This window comes from Mixophyes fleayi, chromosome 2 (assembly GCF_038048845.1).
Source record: "Mixophyes fleayi isolate aMixFle1 chromosome 2, aMixFle1.hap1, whole genome shotgun sequence".
In the NCBI taxonomy this organism is placed as follows: Eukaryota; Metazoa; Chordata; class Amphibia; order Anura; family Limnodynastidae; genus Mixophyes; species Mixophyes fleayi.
The window spans coordinates 288,979,771-288,999,500 of NC_134403.1; the positions used below are offsets into that span (position 1 = coordinate 288,979,771).

Sequence of the window (19,730 nt, forward strand, 5' to 3'; positions counted from 1 at the left end):
TTATATTTCTCACAAAATTGATTCAGTTTTCTCTTTCTGTCATTCATACCTTTAAACATATGATTAAGAAAATTACATATTCTGACTTGTCTTGTGTGCTACATAATAGTCTGCAAATTAAAGGAAGAAAGGGCCCACAACTGATTATCATTTGTACGGTTAAGAGAAGCTCAGATTCAGACATATGACACTTTGGTATTGTGCTTGGGCTGCACCATTCATTAGGACTGGAATTCATTAGAATGCAGCTATTGGTGGTTTAATCAAAGTGTGCAATCTATCTACCTACTCCAATTATGTAGCACAGACCAATCGTATTTATAGATTAGTGTTTGATTGTATAGAAGAAACTGCTCAGGAAAAGAAAGAAGAGATAATTTATGAAATGCAAAACAGCCCATGTACAGCTCAAAAACCTCTTTGGTGTCATTTTCACCAAATGACATAGTTTGCAGCTCAAGATGCCAATATTTGGTGCAATTGGAGGAATAGAGCGGAGTGACATTGTTGCTTGCTAAACTGAGTAGGTGCTCTATTGCATCTAGGTTTGCAGAGCAATGTGAAAATGAGATTTCATTTTGTAGACAGAGATAATTGAAATTAGATAAATAATTATATTCTTTGCTGTATGGAAGTGTACATATCCATTTTCACTCTGCAAAAGGACTTCAATTTTGCACCAGATCCAATCTGACAGAGACAGAGATCTTGTGATATACTTTTAATAGAACAAACGTTTCACCTTTCACTTGAACTTCACTTGTACTTTTCCTATTGTATATAAAAAGCTTCCAACACAGAAAAGTGCCATGTGTAACAGAGACAGTTCCAATACCACCTCTCTTGACATGGCTAAACCAAGCAATATTTAAATGGAAAAGCTTAATTTATTGAGTAGGATATTTCTAAAGTACTAGGAGGTTGGACTTTCCATCTCCTACCAAATATTTCTAGTTTACGGAGGTATCTGCTGAGAGTGAAACGTGGGATGGAGAGACTATCTAGGAGCATAAGTTCAAAACCAAGGCATACACTGTCCTACTGAAAGAGGGTTACCATATGAGAAAATTTTATAACATGTCAATGCATTTTGTAGAGACATTAGCCTATGTGTGTTTCCTGCCTTGATTCAAGTGCGTTGATTTTGTCAGTAAACTTTATAGGAAGAAATTAATGCACACTTTGCATTCATTTCTAATCTTATTTTTAGAAAATTCTGTAACTATAGAATATGGTAGTTTAAAACTAGGTGTGTACACCGGCCGCTTTTGGTGTTTTGGGTTTTGGGTTCTGATTAGCTTGAGGTTTTGGGTTCTGATTTTTTTAAAAAAAGCATAAAAAGTGCTAAAATTCATATTTTTTTATTTTTTTTCACTCCTACACTATTATTAACCTCAATAACATTCATTCCACTAATTTCCAGTCTATTCTGAACACCTCACACCTCACAATATTGTTTTTAGTCCAAAAGGTTGCACCGAGGTAGCTGGATGTCTAAGCTAAGCGACACAAGTGGGCGGCACAAACACGTGGCCCATCTAGGAGTGGCACTGCAGTGGCAGACAGGATGGCAGTTTGCAAGAGTTTGCTAGAGGTGCAAGATGGAATTGTCCTTGGGCCCTCCCACCCACCCTGATGTTGTTGAAATAGGACATTCGCACTTTAACAAACCAATCAGGAACAGTGAACGTAGTTTAATCTCTGGTACTAATATTTCTGGACTGCAGGAACAGTGAACGTAGTTTAATCTCTGGTACTAATATTTCTGGACTGCAGGAACAGTGAACGTAGTTTAATCTCTGGTACTAATATTTCTGGACTGCAGGAACAGTGAACGTAGTTTAATCTCTGGTACTAATATTTCTGGACTGCAGGAACAGTGAACGTAGTTTAATCTCTGGTACTAATATTTCTGGACTGCAGGAACAGTGAACGTAGTAAAATATTGCAGTACTAATATTTCTTGACTGCAGGAACAGTGAACGTATTTATATATTGCAGTACTAATATTTCTTGACTGCAGGAACAGTGAACGTATTTATATATTGCAGTAGAAATTTTTATATACTTTTTTTATAATTTTTTTAATTATTTCTGTATACTTTCTTTTATAATTTTTTTTAATTATTTTAGTATAATTTTTTGATATTTTTTTTTTATTTTTTTATAACTTTTTAATAATTTTTAAATAACAATGGCCTTAGCAGAACAGAGCACAGGACACACACAGCACCACTGGACTCAGCAGGACAGAGCACAGGACACACACAGCACCACTGGACTCAGCAGGACAGAGCACTGGACACACACAGCACCACTGGACTCAGCAGGACAGAGCACTGGACACACACAGCACCACTGGACTCAGCAGGACAGAGCACTGGACACACACAGCACCACTGGACTCAGCAGGACAGAGCACAGGACACACACAGCACCACTGGACTCAGCAGGACAGAGCACAGGACACACACAGCACCACTGGACTCAGCAGGACAGAGCACAGGACACACACAGCACCACTGGACTCAGCAGGACAGAGCACTGAACAAAGCACCACTGGACTCAGCAGGACAGAGCACTGGACAAAGCACCACTGGACTGATCAGCAGGATAGAGCACAGGACTAAGTAACCACTGGATTAAGCAGGACAGAGCACAGGACACAGGACACAGAAGCACAAAACTACAACCTCCCTCTTCAATGATCTGAGCCCGACTGAAGATGGCAGCTGCAAGCAAGGAATTTATGCAATCCGAGTCTCGCGAGACCCGACGCGAGACTTGGACGTCATAGCCTCGTTTTCATTTCTTTTGGCCGCCGGAAATACCCGAACAGTGCTCGGATCCCGTCGGATCCGCACTGTTCGGGTGGGCTCGGATTAGCGCAATCCGAGCCCGCTCATCTCTATTTAAAACATAGCACAGTATACATTTTCATTTTTTATTAGTAGATAACTTGAAATGTGTTATGTCAATATTCCTGAAATTTGTTAAGCTTTGATTTTATAATTGTAAGTAGAAGCACATTTGTAGTACCACATACAACTAATGCATCTCTATCTCCTTCAGTGAGAAACATTAATCAGTGGGCATTACTTGTTAACTTATATATTTAACTATATGAAATATGTGATGCAGAATTGTGTTAATGCCAACCAATCCCCCCCCCCCCCCAAAAAAAAAAACCAAAAACTAAATAGAAATATTCTGAAGTGTATGTGGAATCATGGGTCAACACACTGATGTCACATAGAGTTTACTTAGCCCATTGCTTCCTACTGTCTGCCAAATGTAGTAATGTAGTAATATAGTTATAGGTGTCTGTTCTCAAACTGTTAATTTAGGTGTATTAAGGATTCTCAGAACCCTATTTTTGGTTTTCTACAAGAATGTTTTTAAGTAGTACAACTATTTATTTGCTTGCCTATAGCTGCATTAGTGCACTTTATATGAGTGTGATTCTGCACTGAATTCCAGGCACAGTATACATGGGGCACAAAGGTTAAATACAAAATAATGATATCTCTGGAGCATGCACACAAAACACATATTATTACTGTTAGTGATGGAAGCTTTGGTCACTGTAGGCTGTTGACTTTGTAGTTATACTATGTATAGAGAAAATAGTCACATACATGGGCGCTCTCTTTTTGTAGTTATACTACCATACTCCAACAAGAGGTGCTGTTGTAGCTTAGATTTCTGGTGTTCCAGCCGTGCAGCAGTTAATCAATTCCCCTTCATTTTCCAGCAGGTAACAAGCTATACTTATTGCCTTTAAAACTCTGACTCTCCCCATTATGGTCAGATCATGTGTGAGCTTATTCTGTCACACAGTTACAGTTTCTGTGATCCAGTCTTTAACCTGATCTTACTATCCTGTTTCCTGTGCCTCTGCTACCAGTGTGCTATCCGCACTTCCTGTGCCTCTGCTACCAGTGTGCTATCCCCAGTTCCTGTGCCTCTGCTAACAGTGTGCTATCCCCAGTTCCTGTGCCTCTGCTACCAGTGTGCTATCCCCAGTTCCTGTGCCTCTGCTACCAGTATGCAATGATGAGTTCCTGATGCACTACTATCAGGGTGATACTCTGAGTCTCTGATGCCCTTCTACCAGTGTGCTATCCTGATTTCTTGACACTCTACTACCAGTATGCTATCCTCAGTTTCAGATATCATGTTACCAGTGTTCAATCCCAAATTCCTGACACCCTGCTACCAGTGTGTGATCATGAGTGCCTGGCACTCGACTACCCATGTGCGATCCTAAACTCGTGGCACTCTGTTACTCATGTGAATTTGTGATTTCCTGGCACACCTGTGTGCAGTTCTGAGTCCCCGACACTCTGCTATCTGTGTTCTCCTACGGAATATGTTGGCGCTATATAAATAAATGATTATGATGATTCTACTACCCATGTGCAATCCTAAAATCCTGACACTCTCCTCCTATGTGCAATCCTGAGTTCCTTACACTCTGCCACCCATGTGCTATCCTGACCTCCGGTCTAATGACTCCAAACCATTGATCATGCTTGTATGTTTTTGAAGTGTAATAAATGATTTTACATTTTCACACATCTTTGACTCCACTTGTGATATACTTACTGATAATCCTGACAAAAGCAACATGTACTCTGTCTGGAATGCAAAAGACCAGTGTTAACTTCTGCCAAGTTGTCAGGCACAACAGGGTGGATCAAACATGCTCTACTACAATACACGCATTTCTATAACTTACTTCAACTACTGCTATGCCAGAATATCTAATTTGTGTATATTAAGATGTACCCAGCACTATTATTTTTAAGGTTTTCATTCATTGCAACTAAAAGCTATTTCATGAGCACTGTTATAAGAGAGAAGGGGCTATGTATTATTAATTGCCTCATTGAGGTGAACAGAATGATTTATTATTTGTTTCTCACTTGCCCTGCTGGCACTTGGCCTGGAGTGGGTGAGTGTTAATTTACTGATACACTGGTCAAGGCTATGCATTATGCGGATGTGTGAGCCGGTTTGCTGGCTTGTGCGTGTAAAATGCATTCTAAAGCCCAGATTTGAGATTTCAGTTCCATTTGTTTTATTTATATATATCCTGTTGTGTGCGGGATCATTTAGCTTATGAGTCACTTTTACCTTTGCAGTCTGGCTGGGCCGACTGCAAATGTAGACTTAACCTCATGTGTCAAACTCCCATTTGTCCATTAGATTGTAAGCTTGCGAGCAGGGCCTTCTCTCCTCTTTGTCTGTTTTACCCAGTTTGTTTATTAGTTTACTATGTTTGTCCCCAATTGTAAAGCGGTACGGAATATGTTGGAGCTATATAAATAAATGATGATGATGATATATATATATATATATATATATATATATATATATATATATATATATATATAGAATGTTGTTTTTTCCATTACTACCCAACATTTTATTTATTGTGATAATTAAATATTTTATTTAAAAATTACTTGTACTTTTTAATGATAGCCAACAGGATGTTGCCAGATTACTGTATTAAGGGCAGCCTACACATAGCTGCATGGTAAACATATTTACCAACAGACAACACATAACTAAACATATGCTCACATTTACTGTGGGAACCTCAAGTAGTATAATACAGCTGCCTGCCAACAGTACCTTGACTATGAATAATCACATGAGCTCAGTGTCACAGGAGCGGCTGCCCTTGCAAACAGCTTATTGAGTTAATGCCTAAAGCTATTATACCATAGATTTTATACTTGATTTTTCTCAACAATGGTATATGTATTACCAATTTTACGTTTCAAATAGGCTTTTACACAGACTACACTACTAGTGTTAGATTTTTTTAAACAGCTCCCGCACAAGTACACTAGGATAACACCAGTCTGGGGGCAGTTCTTTTTAGGCATTTTGGGTCACGGCCTATTTTTAAGTTAGATATATAATGTGGAATATCAGCAGTATAGATAAGATTACTGAAATATTTGCTTTGTAACAATAGTATCTCAGACCTCTGCACATTAGGATGCAGACATATACAAGCTAGAAAATATCTTAATTACAACAGATTGGTGAATTGACTTCTACATCAGAAGACATTACTGTGACACAATCTTGTGCATTGATATTTTATATTTTAGTTTTTGCTCATGTTTTTCGCCTTTTGCATTTTTCTCTCTTCTGGGAATTAAATATTTTGAGTGTCAGTGTGAGGATCACATACTATATAAAGACCTTTCTATTTATAGCAGAAAAATAGCCATAGGTTTCCAGCAGGAGTCTGCTTTGATAAATCTCTAACAAGCTGGAGACATTCCGAGCTTAACAAAGGACAAGAGGTTGCATCTAAAGTAGATATCAGAGCGGAAATATGATCACAGCAAGATTCGCCAATATCAATCATAGACTAATACCACTTTCATACTGCCACCCCGGGTTGTTAACCCGGGATATTGCCGGGGCACAGGGCAGTATAGATAAGAAGATTCCCGGGTCGGGCGGGTTCATACTGCACCTGCCCGACCCGGGTTTTAGAAAAAAAAAAGTGGAAAAAAATGTTTTAATTAAAAAAAAATACATAACAAATGTTTACTTAACTTATTTTCAGCCAGCGGTGTCTCCGGTGCGTTGCCGACTGTCAGGGGGACCTCTGGGTACTAAATGATGTCATTTCTAGTCCATTAGAAATTACGTCATTTTAGTACCCAGAGGTCCCCCTGACAGCCGGAGACACCGCTGGCTGAAAATAAGTTAAGTAAACATTTGTTATGTATTTTTTATTAATTTAAATCTTTTTTTTTTTACTTCCCCATTTTTTTTTTTTACAGTATGAATGGTGAGACCCGGGAATTACACGGGTTGCACCATTCATACTGCAGGCGAGCGGGGTCCAACCCGGGAATTACCCCTCGCAAAATCCCGGGTCTAAGTCCCGGGATTTTAGACCCGGGATTTTGTGGTTCGACCATTCATACTGCACCAAGACCCGGGTTTTTCAGCGTGCCTCTGCAAAAACCCGGGTTTTTGGTGCAGTATGAATGGGGTATTAAGGGTATATTTACTAAACTGCGGGTTTGAAAAAGTGGAGATGTTGCCTATAGCAACCAATCAGAGTCTAGTTATCATTTATTTAGTACATTCTACAAATGATAGCTAGAATCTGATTGGAATCTGATTTAGATTCTCATAGATAGTTCATAAAAACTAGCATTAATCCACAGAACCAAAGACAAAGCTTCACTAAATTGCGGGTTTGAAAAAGTGGAGATGTTGCTTATAGCAACCAATCAGATTCTAGCTGTCATTTTGTAGAATGCATTAAAATAAATGAAAGCTAGAATCTGATTGGTTGCTATAGGCAACATCCCACTTTTCCAAACCATCACTTTAGTAAATCTAGCCCTAAAACATATACAATATAAAGACACTGGGCAAGAGCTTAATTCCTGACAACTATATAATATAATGACAGGCGTTAAAAGCCAGATTTGTGATGGATATACAACTGCTAATAAGATTATGTTTCACTTCTCAGTTCACTTAACGTATTCATGTGATTGTGACTATGAATTGACGATTCCAAATTCAATACTATAAAACAAACTATTTCATTTTTTAAAACATTTTTCGAGTTCATTTGTATCTGTGTCCTACTTCTCATAGTATCTCCATGAGAAGTGGTAGTATCAGTGTCATTTTTATCTCAGAAAACAGAAGACACAGATGCATGACCAGTGCAACCCCTTAGCAGTCAGAGGTGGCAATTCTAACTTTGGTGCAGAACATTTTTTCAAAGGTGCAAGATTCTGGTAATACAGTCAAGTACTTCTTATGCCCATACATGCCAACTCTCCCTGTCCGGGAGAATCCCGAATTTCGGGTAGGTCTCTCGGATTCCCGGGAGAGTATGGCAGCCTCCCGCATCTGCCAACTTCACTAGGAAGTGGGCAAAATTAGAGCCAAAAGGCTGGGATTCCCTGAGAATCGCGGCATTTGGCCCCGTTTGCGTCATTATGTAGCGGGGGCAGGCCCAGCCATGCAGTCTCCATTTGCAAAAATTTGTGATACAAAATGGGTCGTTCTGAAGAGCTCAGTGACTTGAAGCGTGGTACTGTGATAGGATTCCACCTTTGCAATAAGATGGTTCGTGAAATTTCATCACTGGAAATTCCATAGTCAACTGTAAGTTTCCCACAGAAACACTGCAACATCTTGTGGAAAGCCTTCCAAGAAGAGTAAAAGCTGTTATTGCTACAAAGTGAGGACCAACTATATAGATGTATATATACACATGTACTCCAGTTCAGTAATCTCGAACCAACCAATCATGTGATAGCAACTTAATGCATAAAAGCATGCATACAGACATGGTCAAGAGGTTCAGCTTGATGTTTGGACCAATCATCATAATGGGGAAGAAATGTGATCTGAGTGACTTTGGCTGTGGAATGATTTTTTGTGCCAGAAGGGGTCTAAGTATGTCAGAAACTGCTGATTTTCTGGGATTTTTGCGCAGTCTCTAGAGTTTACAGAGAATTGTGCGCAAAAGAAAAAAATCCATTACTCGGTAGTTATGTAGGTGAAAACGCCTTGTTATTGAGAGAGGTCAAAGTAGAATGGCCAGATTGGTTTAAGCTGACAAGACAATGTTAGTAACTTAAATAATCATGCGGTACAAAAGTGGTATGCAGAGGAAAACTGCTATAACAGCAGAGGACCTCAGCTGGTTCTGCTCTTGTCAACTAAGAACAGGAAACTGAACTGCAGTGGGCACAAGCTCACCAAAACTAGACAGGTGAAGTTTGGAAAAACGTTGCTTGGTCTGACAAATCTTGATTTCTGCTACAACATGCAGAAGGTAGGGTCAGAATTTGGGCGTAACCAACATGACTCCATGGATCTATCCTGCTTTCTGTCACTGGTGGAGGCTGGTGATACAATCATGTGCGAAATGTTTTCTTGGCACACATTGGGCCTCTTAATACCATTTCTGTATGGTTACATGCACAGCCTATCTATCTATCCATGTGAAAAAGAAAGTAAACTCAAACACATAGCACATTTTATTTTGTCATTATATATTCAACAGTGTGTGATTTTAGTAGAAGGGGATATTAATTCCTATTTTGTTACACAGTGAACTGTGTTAGGGAAGTGTTTTATCTCCGCTAAAAGTACCTGATTTTGGGTCTGGTCCTATACTTTTATTGAGACAAAACACTACCCATACAAAGTATACTTTGCAAAAGAAAACAGACCAAGGCAGAAGATATGATTTTATTTTCAAAGTTGGTGTAAGACGGATCAACAAATCATAAAAAAAAAAAAAAAATAATTATATTTAATAAAATGGTGAATGAAAGTTTTGAGGAATAATTTATGCAATTTAGGTGTATTTAATATGTGTTAATCATTTATATTGTATAGTGCAGCATCTTGCAGTTCTCTGCTATTCAGCCGCGTTTGCTTGTGATTCAGTGTAAACTTTGGTTCTCACCGAGATCTTGTATATTTACAATGATTCACCAGCAAATCATGTGGCTTGCCATTGTATGACAAGTAAAACTGATCAATGTTTAGGTGCTTAATGTTAAGAGGACACAAGCAGAAATTGTACTACATGGATTACGCTATGGTGGCTGAATCACCCAGTGTTAAAAGAAAATTTGATGCATGTTACACTTGTACCTGAATTTTGGGGGTTCCGTCCCTGAGATACTGTTCCTCTACATTCTTGTGGTGCTTGAAGAAAGTGGAGTTGGACGGTGCATTTAGCCTTTAAAATGTAATAGCCTTCCACTATTTTTTTTTAAAAAAATTAAGCAATCTCTTGCTTTCTCTTGAGAAACTTATTTTTACCTTATATTGACAAAATCTTTGATGTTTGTAAAGAAAACAACTCAAACATGAGAAACAATATTAACACCAGTCTTACACGTTGTCTAGTTCTAATTTCAGAACTGGACAACTGACTAGTGTAGTTTTTAAGAGTATTTGAAATATTTTTGCTTGTTGACTACATGAAACCTCTGCTTCCCATGACCTTATCTGATTGCATTGCAAAAAAAACATCACTCAGGGAAAATTGGATACATATTAAAATAATTTACAGTAAGCTATGATCCCAAGAGATCATGGAGTTACTAGATTCCTTTTTTGAATTCTCTGTCCTAAAATACCATGAGACATTGTGGCAATATGTGGGTTAGGCAGGTAATTGGACCACCAGCATTTAAAAGGGAAAAACATTAAATTTAAGTAGGACTTGTTCAGGGAGTATTAGCATTGCCTTTCAAACTAGTAAAACACAGCCAATTAAAGATCGGTCGATCTCTAAATCATTCCACTTATGCTGACCACATAGACAGCAATGAATTAAGTAGCATAGAAGTGACCAAAAGAAAATGAAGTATTTATTTAATTTGTGTTTTTATGGACAGCATAAGCAATACAAAATTGCAATAACTGTTACCCAGATTTAAGTGATCTACAAAGCAAATAGGTAATAATACGTATTTTTCAGCATTATCCTACTTTAATGCCGTTTAGTGAAATTTAGAAACACTGGACCTATCAAGAAAAAAAAGTGCTGGTTCTTCTTTTTTTCTAGTGAAACTGTAACAGATTGGGTGAAGAGAAGATTAAGCATTCACAAATCCATAAAGACTAATGCCTAGAGTCAGACAACATGTGAAGCAGTGGAAAAGGGCATTCACAGCCTCAGGGTTGTTCTTTAATCTAACGGAGTACTGACTGCTACACTTGCCAATGGATATCGCAATGGTCTTACCATTTATATTAACCTCTATGTAACATTGAGCGCCTCAAAGTTATTCTGCTCTTGGCAGAAACTTAGAACACTAATCAAGGGCACCGCTACTCAGTTATGACGTTCTACACAAACCTCTACCAGCAAGGTCTATCACTAAATTAAATTGACTAGCCATTAAAGATTTTGGGCCTGATTCATTAAGGATCTTAACTTGAGAAACTTCTTATTTCAGTCTCCTGGACAAAACCATGTTACAATGCAAGGGGTGCAAATTAGTATTCTGTTTTGCACATAAGTTAAATACTGACTGTTTTTTCATGTAGCACACAAATATCAACTTTAAATTTCAGTGTACAAATAAGCTATCAAGTATTTGTGTGCTACATGAAAAAAACAGGCAGTATTTAACTTATGTGCTATCCATGGGATAGTCTCCCAGCAGTTGTCTTGGGATACATAAAGTACAAGAATTAAAGAATACATAGGAAATCATATGGCTATAGTTAACACTTTTTGGAAAAAACAAAAAAGGAATAAAATCAAACAAAACAAATATACCTCAAATTCTATATGCGTTATATGATTCTAAGGCAAATAACTAACATGTTATACAGATGGAACTTGGTACTATTAAGTCACAGCATAGTTATTAAAGCTAGCAGGTACACTTTAAAAGTGTATTCACTTTGTGGACAAGGCTGTGAAGAATTTAAAGAGGTATGTGATTAGACCAATGGTGCTGCTTACCACGTGCCGCCTTCCTCATGACACATCACCGCCACTTTCAATGCTCCTGCAGCCTGATCGCTGTAAAACCCAGCAGTCAGGGTGTATGCTGGGAGAGTGGCAAAATTCATTATTTGCCCATAATCTTTTAGTGAACACAAAGGGGATAAGCCAATAGTTTGCTAGAGTTAGTTAAATTTACATATTACTATGGCCCATCTATTAACATTGCAGTTAGATGCACAATTAGCATTGAACCACAGCAACCAATCAAACACTTACCTTCATTGTCTGACTTGCACTTCACAGATAAAAGTTAATTGCTGATTGGATGCTGTAGTTCAGTGAATGCTGTTAAATTAATTAACAGTCCCGTGGCACATGATGTGGTGAGCATAGAAAGGATTTGGAATACCCTGTCTGCACTGTGTACCCCCTTCCTTCTCTCCACTCTGCCTTCATATGGCATGCTGGCAGCGTGTGTGTGTGTGTGTGTGTGTGTGTGTATGTGTGACTGGCAGCCATATTTTGTGTCCTCCAGAGAGATTTTGAAAAGGAAATAAACATTTATAGGAGGATAGCTAGGAAAAAACAGATGCATCTTAAAAGGTACTTAAACTGCATTTTAAAGAAAAAAATAAACCTGTGTGGGATTGCTACTTTAATGTTATAAATTCAAGCACTAACCTTGTTGGGATCTTGACGCGCAGATACCTGTCCACAGCAATGGCTAGCAAAGCAAGTATGGAGCTCTGTGTCAGGATTAGCATGATACAGGCCACCATAAGGCAGCTATAAAACTCAGTCTCCAGTCCAATGCTAACTAGAATAGCCAAAGGAATGGCCAGTGCTCCTACTGCAATATCAGCCACCGCAAGCGACACAATGAAAAAGAAAGTTGTGTCTCGAAGTGCCTGGTTCACAATCACAGCCCATATCACCAGAATATTACCAAGCACAGAAACCAAGGCTATCAGCACTTCGATGACAATGTAGACAGCTAGCGAGACTGAGGTGCCCATTCTGCTTCAGTGCAAAGAGGGGTCATTAATCCTGAACCTGGAAATGAGAACATCATGTTACGGTACAGTAAATCATTGAAACATTGTCATAATATTTTACAATGTTGAAATAGAGTTTTAAATATATAGAAATGTTCATTGTAAATGTAGCTCCAAAATGTCCCAATTTTCCCAGTATGTCCTGTTTTTCTTGCTGGAACTTGGTGCCAGGGCCATCTTAACAACATTATGGGCCCCAGGGCAAAGCAGTGCACCGGGGCCCCTACATATATAGATATATATATATATTGATATATGTGTATAGAGATACAGATATAGATCTAGATATATAGAGATAGAGATAGATAGATGTACTTGCTCAGTGACCCTTGAAGGTTTTTTTTGCAGGATTTTTCTTTTGCAGGATTATTTATTCTAATTAAGAGCCCTGCATATGGGGCCCCCTTGCCCATGGGGCCCCCAGGCACCTGCCCATTGTGCCCAATGGAAAAGATGGCCCTGGGACTCAGCAGGACAGAGCACAGGATACACACAGCACCACTGGACTCAGCAGGACAGAGCACTGGACAAAGCACCACTGGACTCAGCAGGACAGAGCACAGGATACACACAGCACCACTGGACTCAGCAGGACAGAGCACTGGACAAAGCACCACTGGACTCAGCAGGACAGCGCACAGGACACACACATGCTTGGTGCCCCTGAACACTTACCTGCATAGACTTTATATGCGTCATAAGCACAGATTAACATAATTAATGATAAAAGCTCCCTATAGTTGTTTATAGTATCTGGCACTCCAAAGTCAACAAGAGGTGTCTTTTTGGACTAAACAACGTTTATTTCACTCACATGTCCCAGTATTGTGTTTTAAAATTATGGGACCCACTGATTGTAAATTGAGTCAAATGTTATACACACTAGGGAAACTTGTAGTGAAGCATATTAAAAGATACAGTATTTCTAACTTTACTTTGTGTAGTCCAGGTCACAGCTGTCCACATTTTCTTTTACATCTTATATTCTGTTATATTTGACAACATTTGAATATCATTGTACATGGACAGATAAATGTAAGTATATATATGTATGTATGTATATATATATATATATATATATATATATATATATATATATATATGTACAGTATGTTGACCATGGGGCACTACACACCAAACGCTTACTAGACATGTAGTTTTATTTATTTTTGTATTTATTTACATTTACTCAATAAATGTAAACATACAATACAATAAAAACAAAAATGAATTGTGCTGTGTAGTTTGGTCATTATTACAATATAGGGAGATTGCAAGGTACAAATAGAGATAGATTGCAATTATAGTTTGTTGAAGTTCTCATAGAATCTGTGGCCATTAATAAATTAGTAGATGGTCATATAGTATATGGTGCATGGATGGGCTGTCTGTGACTTACTGCTTCTGAGATGCTAACAGTGCAAAACACAAATAATTCTAAGAGACTTAAGTTTATCTTTTGCATGGTGGCTGTGTGTTACGCCCCTGCCTTCTCTGGTACTGATAAAGGAAACGGTTATCAGTACACATAATTTCAGCGGTGTAAAATTAGATATGAATTGGTTTTCCTCCTGAGTTAATTTAGTTGTATTCATTCTTTTAGATGAAGAGTAATATATCATGTAAAATGTAATATATAGGCAAGTTTTAGTCTGACTATAACCATAATTCAGGAATAGGTGTACCATCAGAGCTATCTATTTGCAGTCTATAAGAAAGTGCTATACGTTACTAAAAAGGGTGACTGTCTCTATAACAATGCAAATAATATAACTGAAATAATTGATATATCCTTAGTAGATAGAAATATTCAATTATAGAGGGTCCTTTTCATATAACTCAGAAGAACATAAAGAAAAGTTAAGTGAAGAAAGTATATACCAGGAGAGGTAAGGCTAGGCTGAGGATGAGATAAAGCATTAATAAGGTATGGTGACGAGGAAAGGACTCATGACAGCCAAGACTGATGTAAGCAAAGGATAAAAACAGTGATTCACTCTTAGAGAATATGGGGGTAGAGAGAATAAGAAAGGGAAGTGAAAGAGAAATACATAGTCTGGACAATCAAGGGGTATAAAGTGTGTGTGTAATCAAACACCCAACAATGGCCACAAAGGCTGTCAATGACGCGTTCCTATATATCCAACCGACCTAAGAAATCCCCATACCACTACAATACAAACTCATACTGTTATTAATTCATGCACCAATGTGGTTGTGAATGATTTGCAAACATACTTACATATACATTCCTTAACATTCACATATTTACTAAGGTTTTATTGGTGAACAAAACACTAATGTTAATGGGCAATTAATGTTCCCTTTTGTGCTCAAGGTTTGTGATTTCCTGTCGACTGCTAGACACTAATAACTTGGGAGCATTTAGATACATTAGCAAATGTACTTAAATATAGCAATATGATGCTTGTGTTTTGCACTTGATGAGGAATGGTATATCATATGCTATAGAACATGTGACATTTTGTTAAATTGAAAAACGGAAGTAGGGGCCAAATCTGATTTGGTTTGAGTAATACCATATATTTCTTCTGTAAATGGTGTATTCTATCTTTTTCCAGTTTCATTTTTTAACAGCATAAAAAGGTTTGTGTTAATTGACTTGAAATGCTTAGATGGTGTGTCAATTTAATCCAGTATAACTGTAATAATCAATTTTCAACTCTTATTGAAGTCAACATGGCTGAGTGAGGAGAAAGAGAGGGGGGGAGAGAGAGAGGGGGAGAGAGAGAGAGAGAGAGAGAGAGAGAGGGGGGGGGGGGAGAGAGAGAGAGAGAGAGAGTTTTTTTAAAAAAAATTCATTTAGATTTCCCCTTACTATCTATAATCAATTTTCAACTCTTATTAAAGTCAACGTGGCTGAGAGAGAGAGAGAGAGAGAGAGAGAGAGAGAGAGAGAGAGAGAGAGAGAGAGAAAGAGAGGGGTGGGGAGAGAGAGAGGGGGGAGAGAGTGAGAGAGTTTTTAAAAAAAATTAATTTAGATTTCCCCTTACTATCTATAAAATTATATCCTTTTTTAAGTGCCAGGGAGCTATTGCTGCTATGCATGTCAGGACAACAACATTACATTAACTTTGACCGGTATTATTTTCAGACTTGCCCTTTTTACTGCACTGTATAATGAAATATTAGGCACACCAATAAGCAAGCAACTAACATTGTAACAACATATCTATGATGTAATAATAATATAAATTGGATGAATAAGGTCCCAGTGGGGGAAGGGGATGTTGGATTATACACAGAATAAATCTAATTTTTATCTGCATGGTTTTGGAGACCAGTTATTTTTTGCTTTGGACATTATTTTTCCATATTCTGCACCCAACTGTGTGTGTGTGTTTTATATATATATATATATATATATATATATATATATATATATATATATATATATATATAATCAGTTATGAGGGCATTCCAGGACACAACTAACTACACTAAATTAAAGGCAATTAGATTCCATTATCAGACAGTCAATGACCGTTCAGTTTCTATACAGGTTGCAGTGACGTCAGTGTAATAATCTAATCTATATGAAGAACTGCAGAAAGGATGTGTTATTTAATGTTCTCACACGCTCCCACCTCGATCTGTGCTGTCACTGACTATATTATCGCATACTTCACATATCTGTCCTGTGCACAGCAGGGGTCATCGTGCCTCCTCTGCACTGTGCAATTCACCCACTGTCTGTGCCCATATACCTGCTTGAAAACCCCTTTAGTTCAACAAAGGCTCACATATTATACAGTACCTCTACGGATGTAAAAACATATATTAAGGACAATACAGTGTTCATATGCTAATAAGAAAACCCTCGGTAAAATGACTTACGGTGATAGACAGTTTACAGTACATGCTTTGCGAATGATCAATGCAACTTCATGTTAAGCCTGTTATACATACAGTACAACTTCTCAGGGTAAAGTGTACCTCAGCATGGCATGCAGTCTAACATTTGCCAGAACAATAGAGCGCTTACTACTGTGACATATGTTTTGTCTCATCTGTTTTAATGACATAATCTACAGTTTACATTAAATAATGTCATGTTTATATATTGGACACAGCTGCTTTTGCGAATGAGATAAGGACACTTGCCATCCCGAGGTGTGCAATGTACATATTAATGAATCTATATGCAACGTGTTCAGCAATCAGTATATGCCGTGGACTCAGCGCTTCATTATGCAGGGTTTAAATACCTTGCATAGATTAAATGCATCAGCAAAACGTTTAATAGATACTTACCATGTCTGTGTGGCAATCCAATTCTGCATCTTCAATATCTTGCATATACTGCATTATCTCTAGTGCAGAGCATCACCCCTGTTGCCCTTGAAGAGGTCCTGCAGTGTCTCCCTGCGCTGTCCCAGTACACTGCAGTGTAGGGTGTCATCCAAAATGCACACATTCCTCTCCTGGATATACCTCTGCTTACTCTGCTTTTGCTGTTTTTACCAGTTCCCAACAGTGTTGCAATCAATCAGTAATCACATGATCCTCGGTACTAGTCTCTAGAGATCTGCTTAAAGGGATAGCATCCAGCTAGATCGGGGGTTTTAACCTGCATAAACAAAGAAGGGGTGGATAAATATTACTATTATGATTTCCTAGTATTCTCTATTAACCCTTTGCCCTGCTGTGTATTTCAATAAGGCGAAATCAATGCGAATGAGTCTTTACATGTGGCTGTACATGGTACACGTTTGATTGCTTGGCACATGGACAGAACTATAATTCCAAATGAATAATGTCCATAAATCTATTTTACTGCACTATGCTTATGAAAAATGCAGACTGCAGCAATACGATAATATAATTGTTGTGCTGCAGCATTAATTTTGCATAAGCATCTTGCATTAAAGGAAATATGAAGTTATTATCTTGTCCCACAGCCCAGTCATTATAATGTAGACATATTGTTTATCTGTTGTCCTATTTATTTCCTATTTGTTTTGGATTTATTTGTTCCGTGACTTGTATCCGATCGGTATGATTCTACCTTGTGTATTGCATTTCTGCCATCTGACACCAGAGGGGTTAAATGTTAACTCAGAAAATATACTGTACATTAAGGTGGGATGGAAAGTGGATGTGAGATTCTGAAAATTCGGAGATGAAATTCGTCAGAAACTCAATTGTTTGGGAGATAAAACAAAGTGCTCAGAGGGGGATATCAGACAAAGCTGAATTACTAATCAATTGCTGCTTTCCTGAAACACTACTAGAAGGTTATAATGATACCACTGCCTGTTAGACAATGATAGCTACATGTTTTCTACAGAATTTATACATACTGTTTGGCAAACAATATAACATTTAAGTGGCTTGATTACTCCAGGGCACCTGAGACCATTCAACTGTACTCGCCTGTTGAATGAAACTCACTCAATAACAATGTAATGTATTAATACATAATAGAACTTGTACAAAACCAACTGTGGGTATATTTTGTACATTATTATTATTATTATCCTTCATTTATAAGGTGCCACATGGGGTCTACTACGCTGTACTGAGGATATACAGTAAGGCATAACATGGACGAACAGGGCAAAACATTACAGGCAAACAGTACAATGACAACAAAGGCACAGCCCTACATTTAACTAAATAGAGTTATTTCAGATACATTAATACTCATTAATGGGTATTTTTCAGAAATTACACACTTTAAGGCAGGGGAGGGCTGGCAAACTTTAGCCCGGGGGGCAAGACTCGACTAATCAGCCTACTTTAAATGAAATAAAATTATGGTGGCCCAGTGACCCAGCCCAAGGTAGCTGACTATGGGACCGGCCCAGCCTGCCCCTTCTTTAAGGAGTACTAGGTCAATATTTGTATGGATACATGATGCAAAAATCATGAAAAAATGTTTAAGTGGCCGATGCAATTGATTTACGTTGCTGTTAGCTGTGTGTATCCAATACATATATATAACAAAGCCTTACTGTTAACGTTTAACATCTACTGTAAACTAAACAGATTAAATATACTCCATTGCAAAGTTTACTTTGCTGTCACATGTCGGAAGCCTTTTAACTGGTAAATATATCACTTCACTGTTAGGTCACCTTGTTTTCATGTGCTACTAACTTATTAATAAATTTAATATAATTTATTGTTAAGTACCTGTTGTCCTAAATGTCAATTATTCCTTGTGCTGTAACCATTTAACCAATGAACTAAGCAGAGCTGCCACTATACAAGCTTCTGATGATGATGACTTGTCATTGACCCTTTAAATATGTGTATGTGCAATGACAGATTAAAACAATTATCAGCCGTTGGCAGTACTCAAGCCAGCCATACTTTTTATGCTTGATTAGTGATTCAATTCATTCACACTGGACCACTTTTCAGTTTACATTTTCATTAGTACACACGACAGGATTACAACATCTATCTCCAGCACAAATACAATAAGGAAAATCAAAGCATGCAGAGGGGGAAATAGAAGAATACCAAAAAAACTCTTAGCAGTAGAATAATCAGCATTCTGTAAAACAAATGATCGGATTGTGGAGCCTCAGAGACCTCACCATTGAATAGAAAACACTTCCCATTCTGCAGGTCCAGGCCAGACGCGGGCTGGCATATATCAGCCCGGGGGGGGCGCACAGGCGGCCGCATCACATTACACGCGATGCGGCAGCGTCCAATGATGCGGCCGCATCGTGTGTCATGTGATGCGACAGCCTGTGCGCTGACGCGGCCGAATCCCATGTCATGAGATGCAGCCGCCGGTCAAAATCAATAGATTTTGTAACCGAGGGGCGGCCGGCCGGTCTTCCGGTTCCCCCCCTGCCACCCGGGCCAGCCTGCCCCTGGTCCAGGCCCAAGTAAAGAAACCCCTTGCTGACAGGCTACCACTTCACCTGGGGCTCCAAAATGGACAGAGTAAAGCAGTCATTTATGTACAAGGAGTCCTTCAAAGGAGAGAAAGGGATACCGATATCTCCACCATGCAGCAAGCCTTCTTTGTAGGTGTATCTGCAGGAACTTTGAATTTAACTACTATCCACTAACAATTTACTAAATACACTTTCACAGCTATAGCTACAGTCACGCTCTTCAATTAATATCTTGCCCTAATTATTTGTACCATACCACTACACATCACACCATCTTAACACCTTACCTGATTAATGATA

At 38.3% G+C, this 19,730-nt stretch overlaps 1 protein-coding gene across 1 annotated transcript in view; it reads right to left on the reverse strand.

Moving 5' to 3' along the window:
* Window positions 1-17,109, reverse strand: part of ADORA1 (adenosine A1 receptor) — a 64,022-nt gene extending 46,913 nt beyond the window's left edge. Inside the window, exons 1-2 of the mRNA XM_075196352.1 lie at window positions 16,825-17,109; window positions 12,176-12,547 (exon numbers count right to left, since the gene is read on the reverse strand). Coding sequence (XP_075052453.1) covers window positions 12,176-12,510 — 335 coding nt within the window. The 5' untranslated portion in view covers window positions 12,511-12,547; window positions 16,825-17,109. The remainder of the gene's footprint in view (window positions 1-12,175; window positions 12,548-16,824) is intronic.
* Between the last annotated feature and the right edge of the window lie 2,621 nt (window positions 17,110-19,730).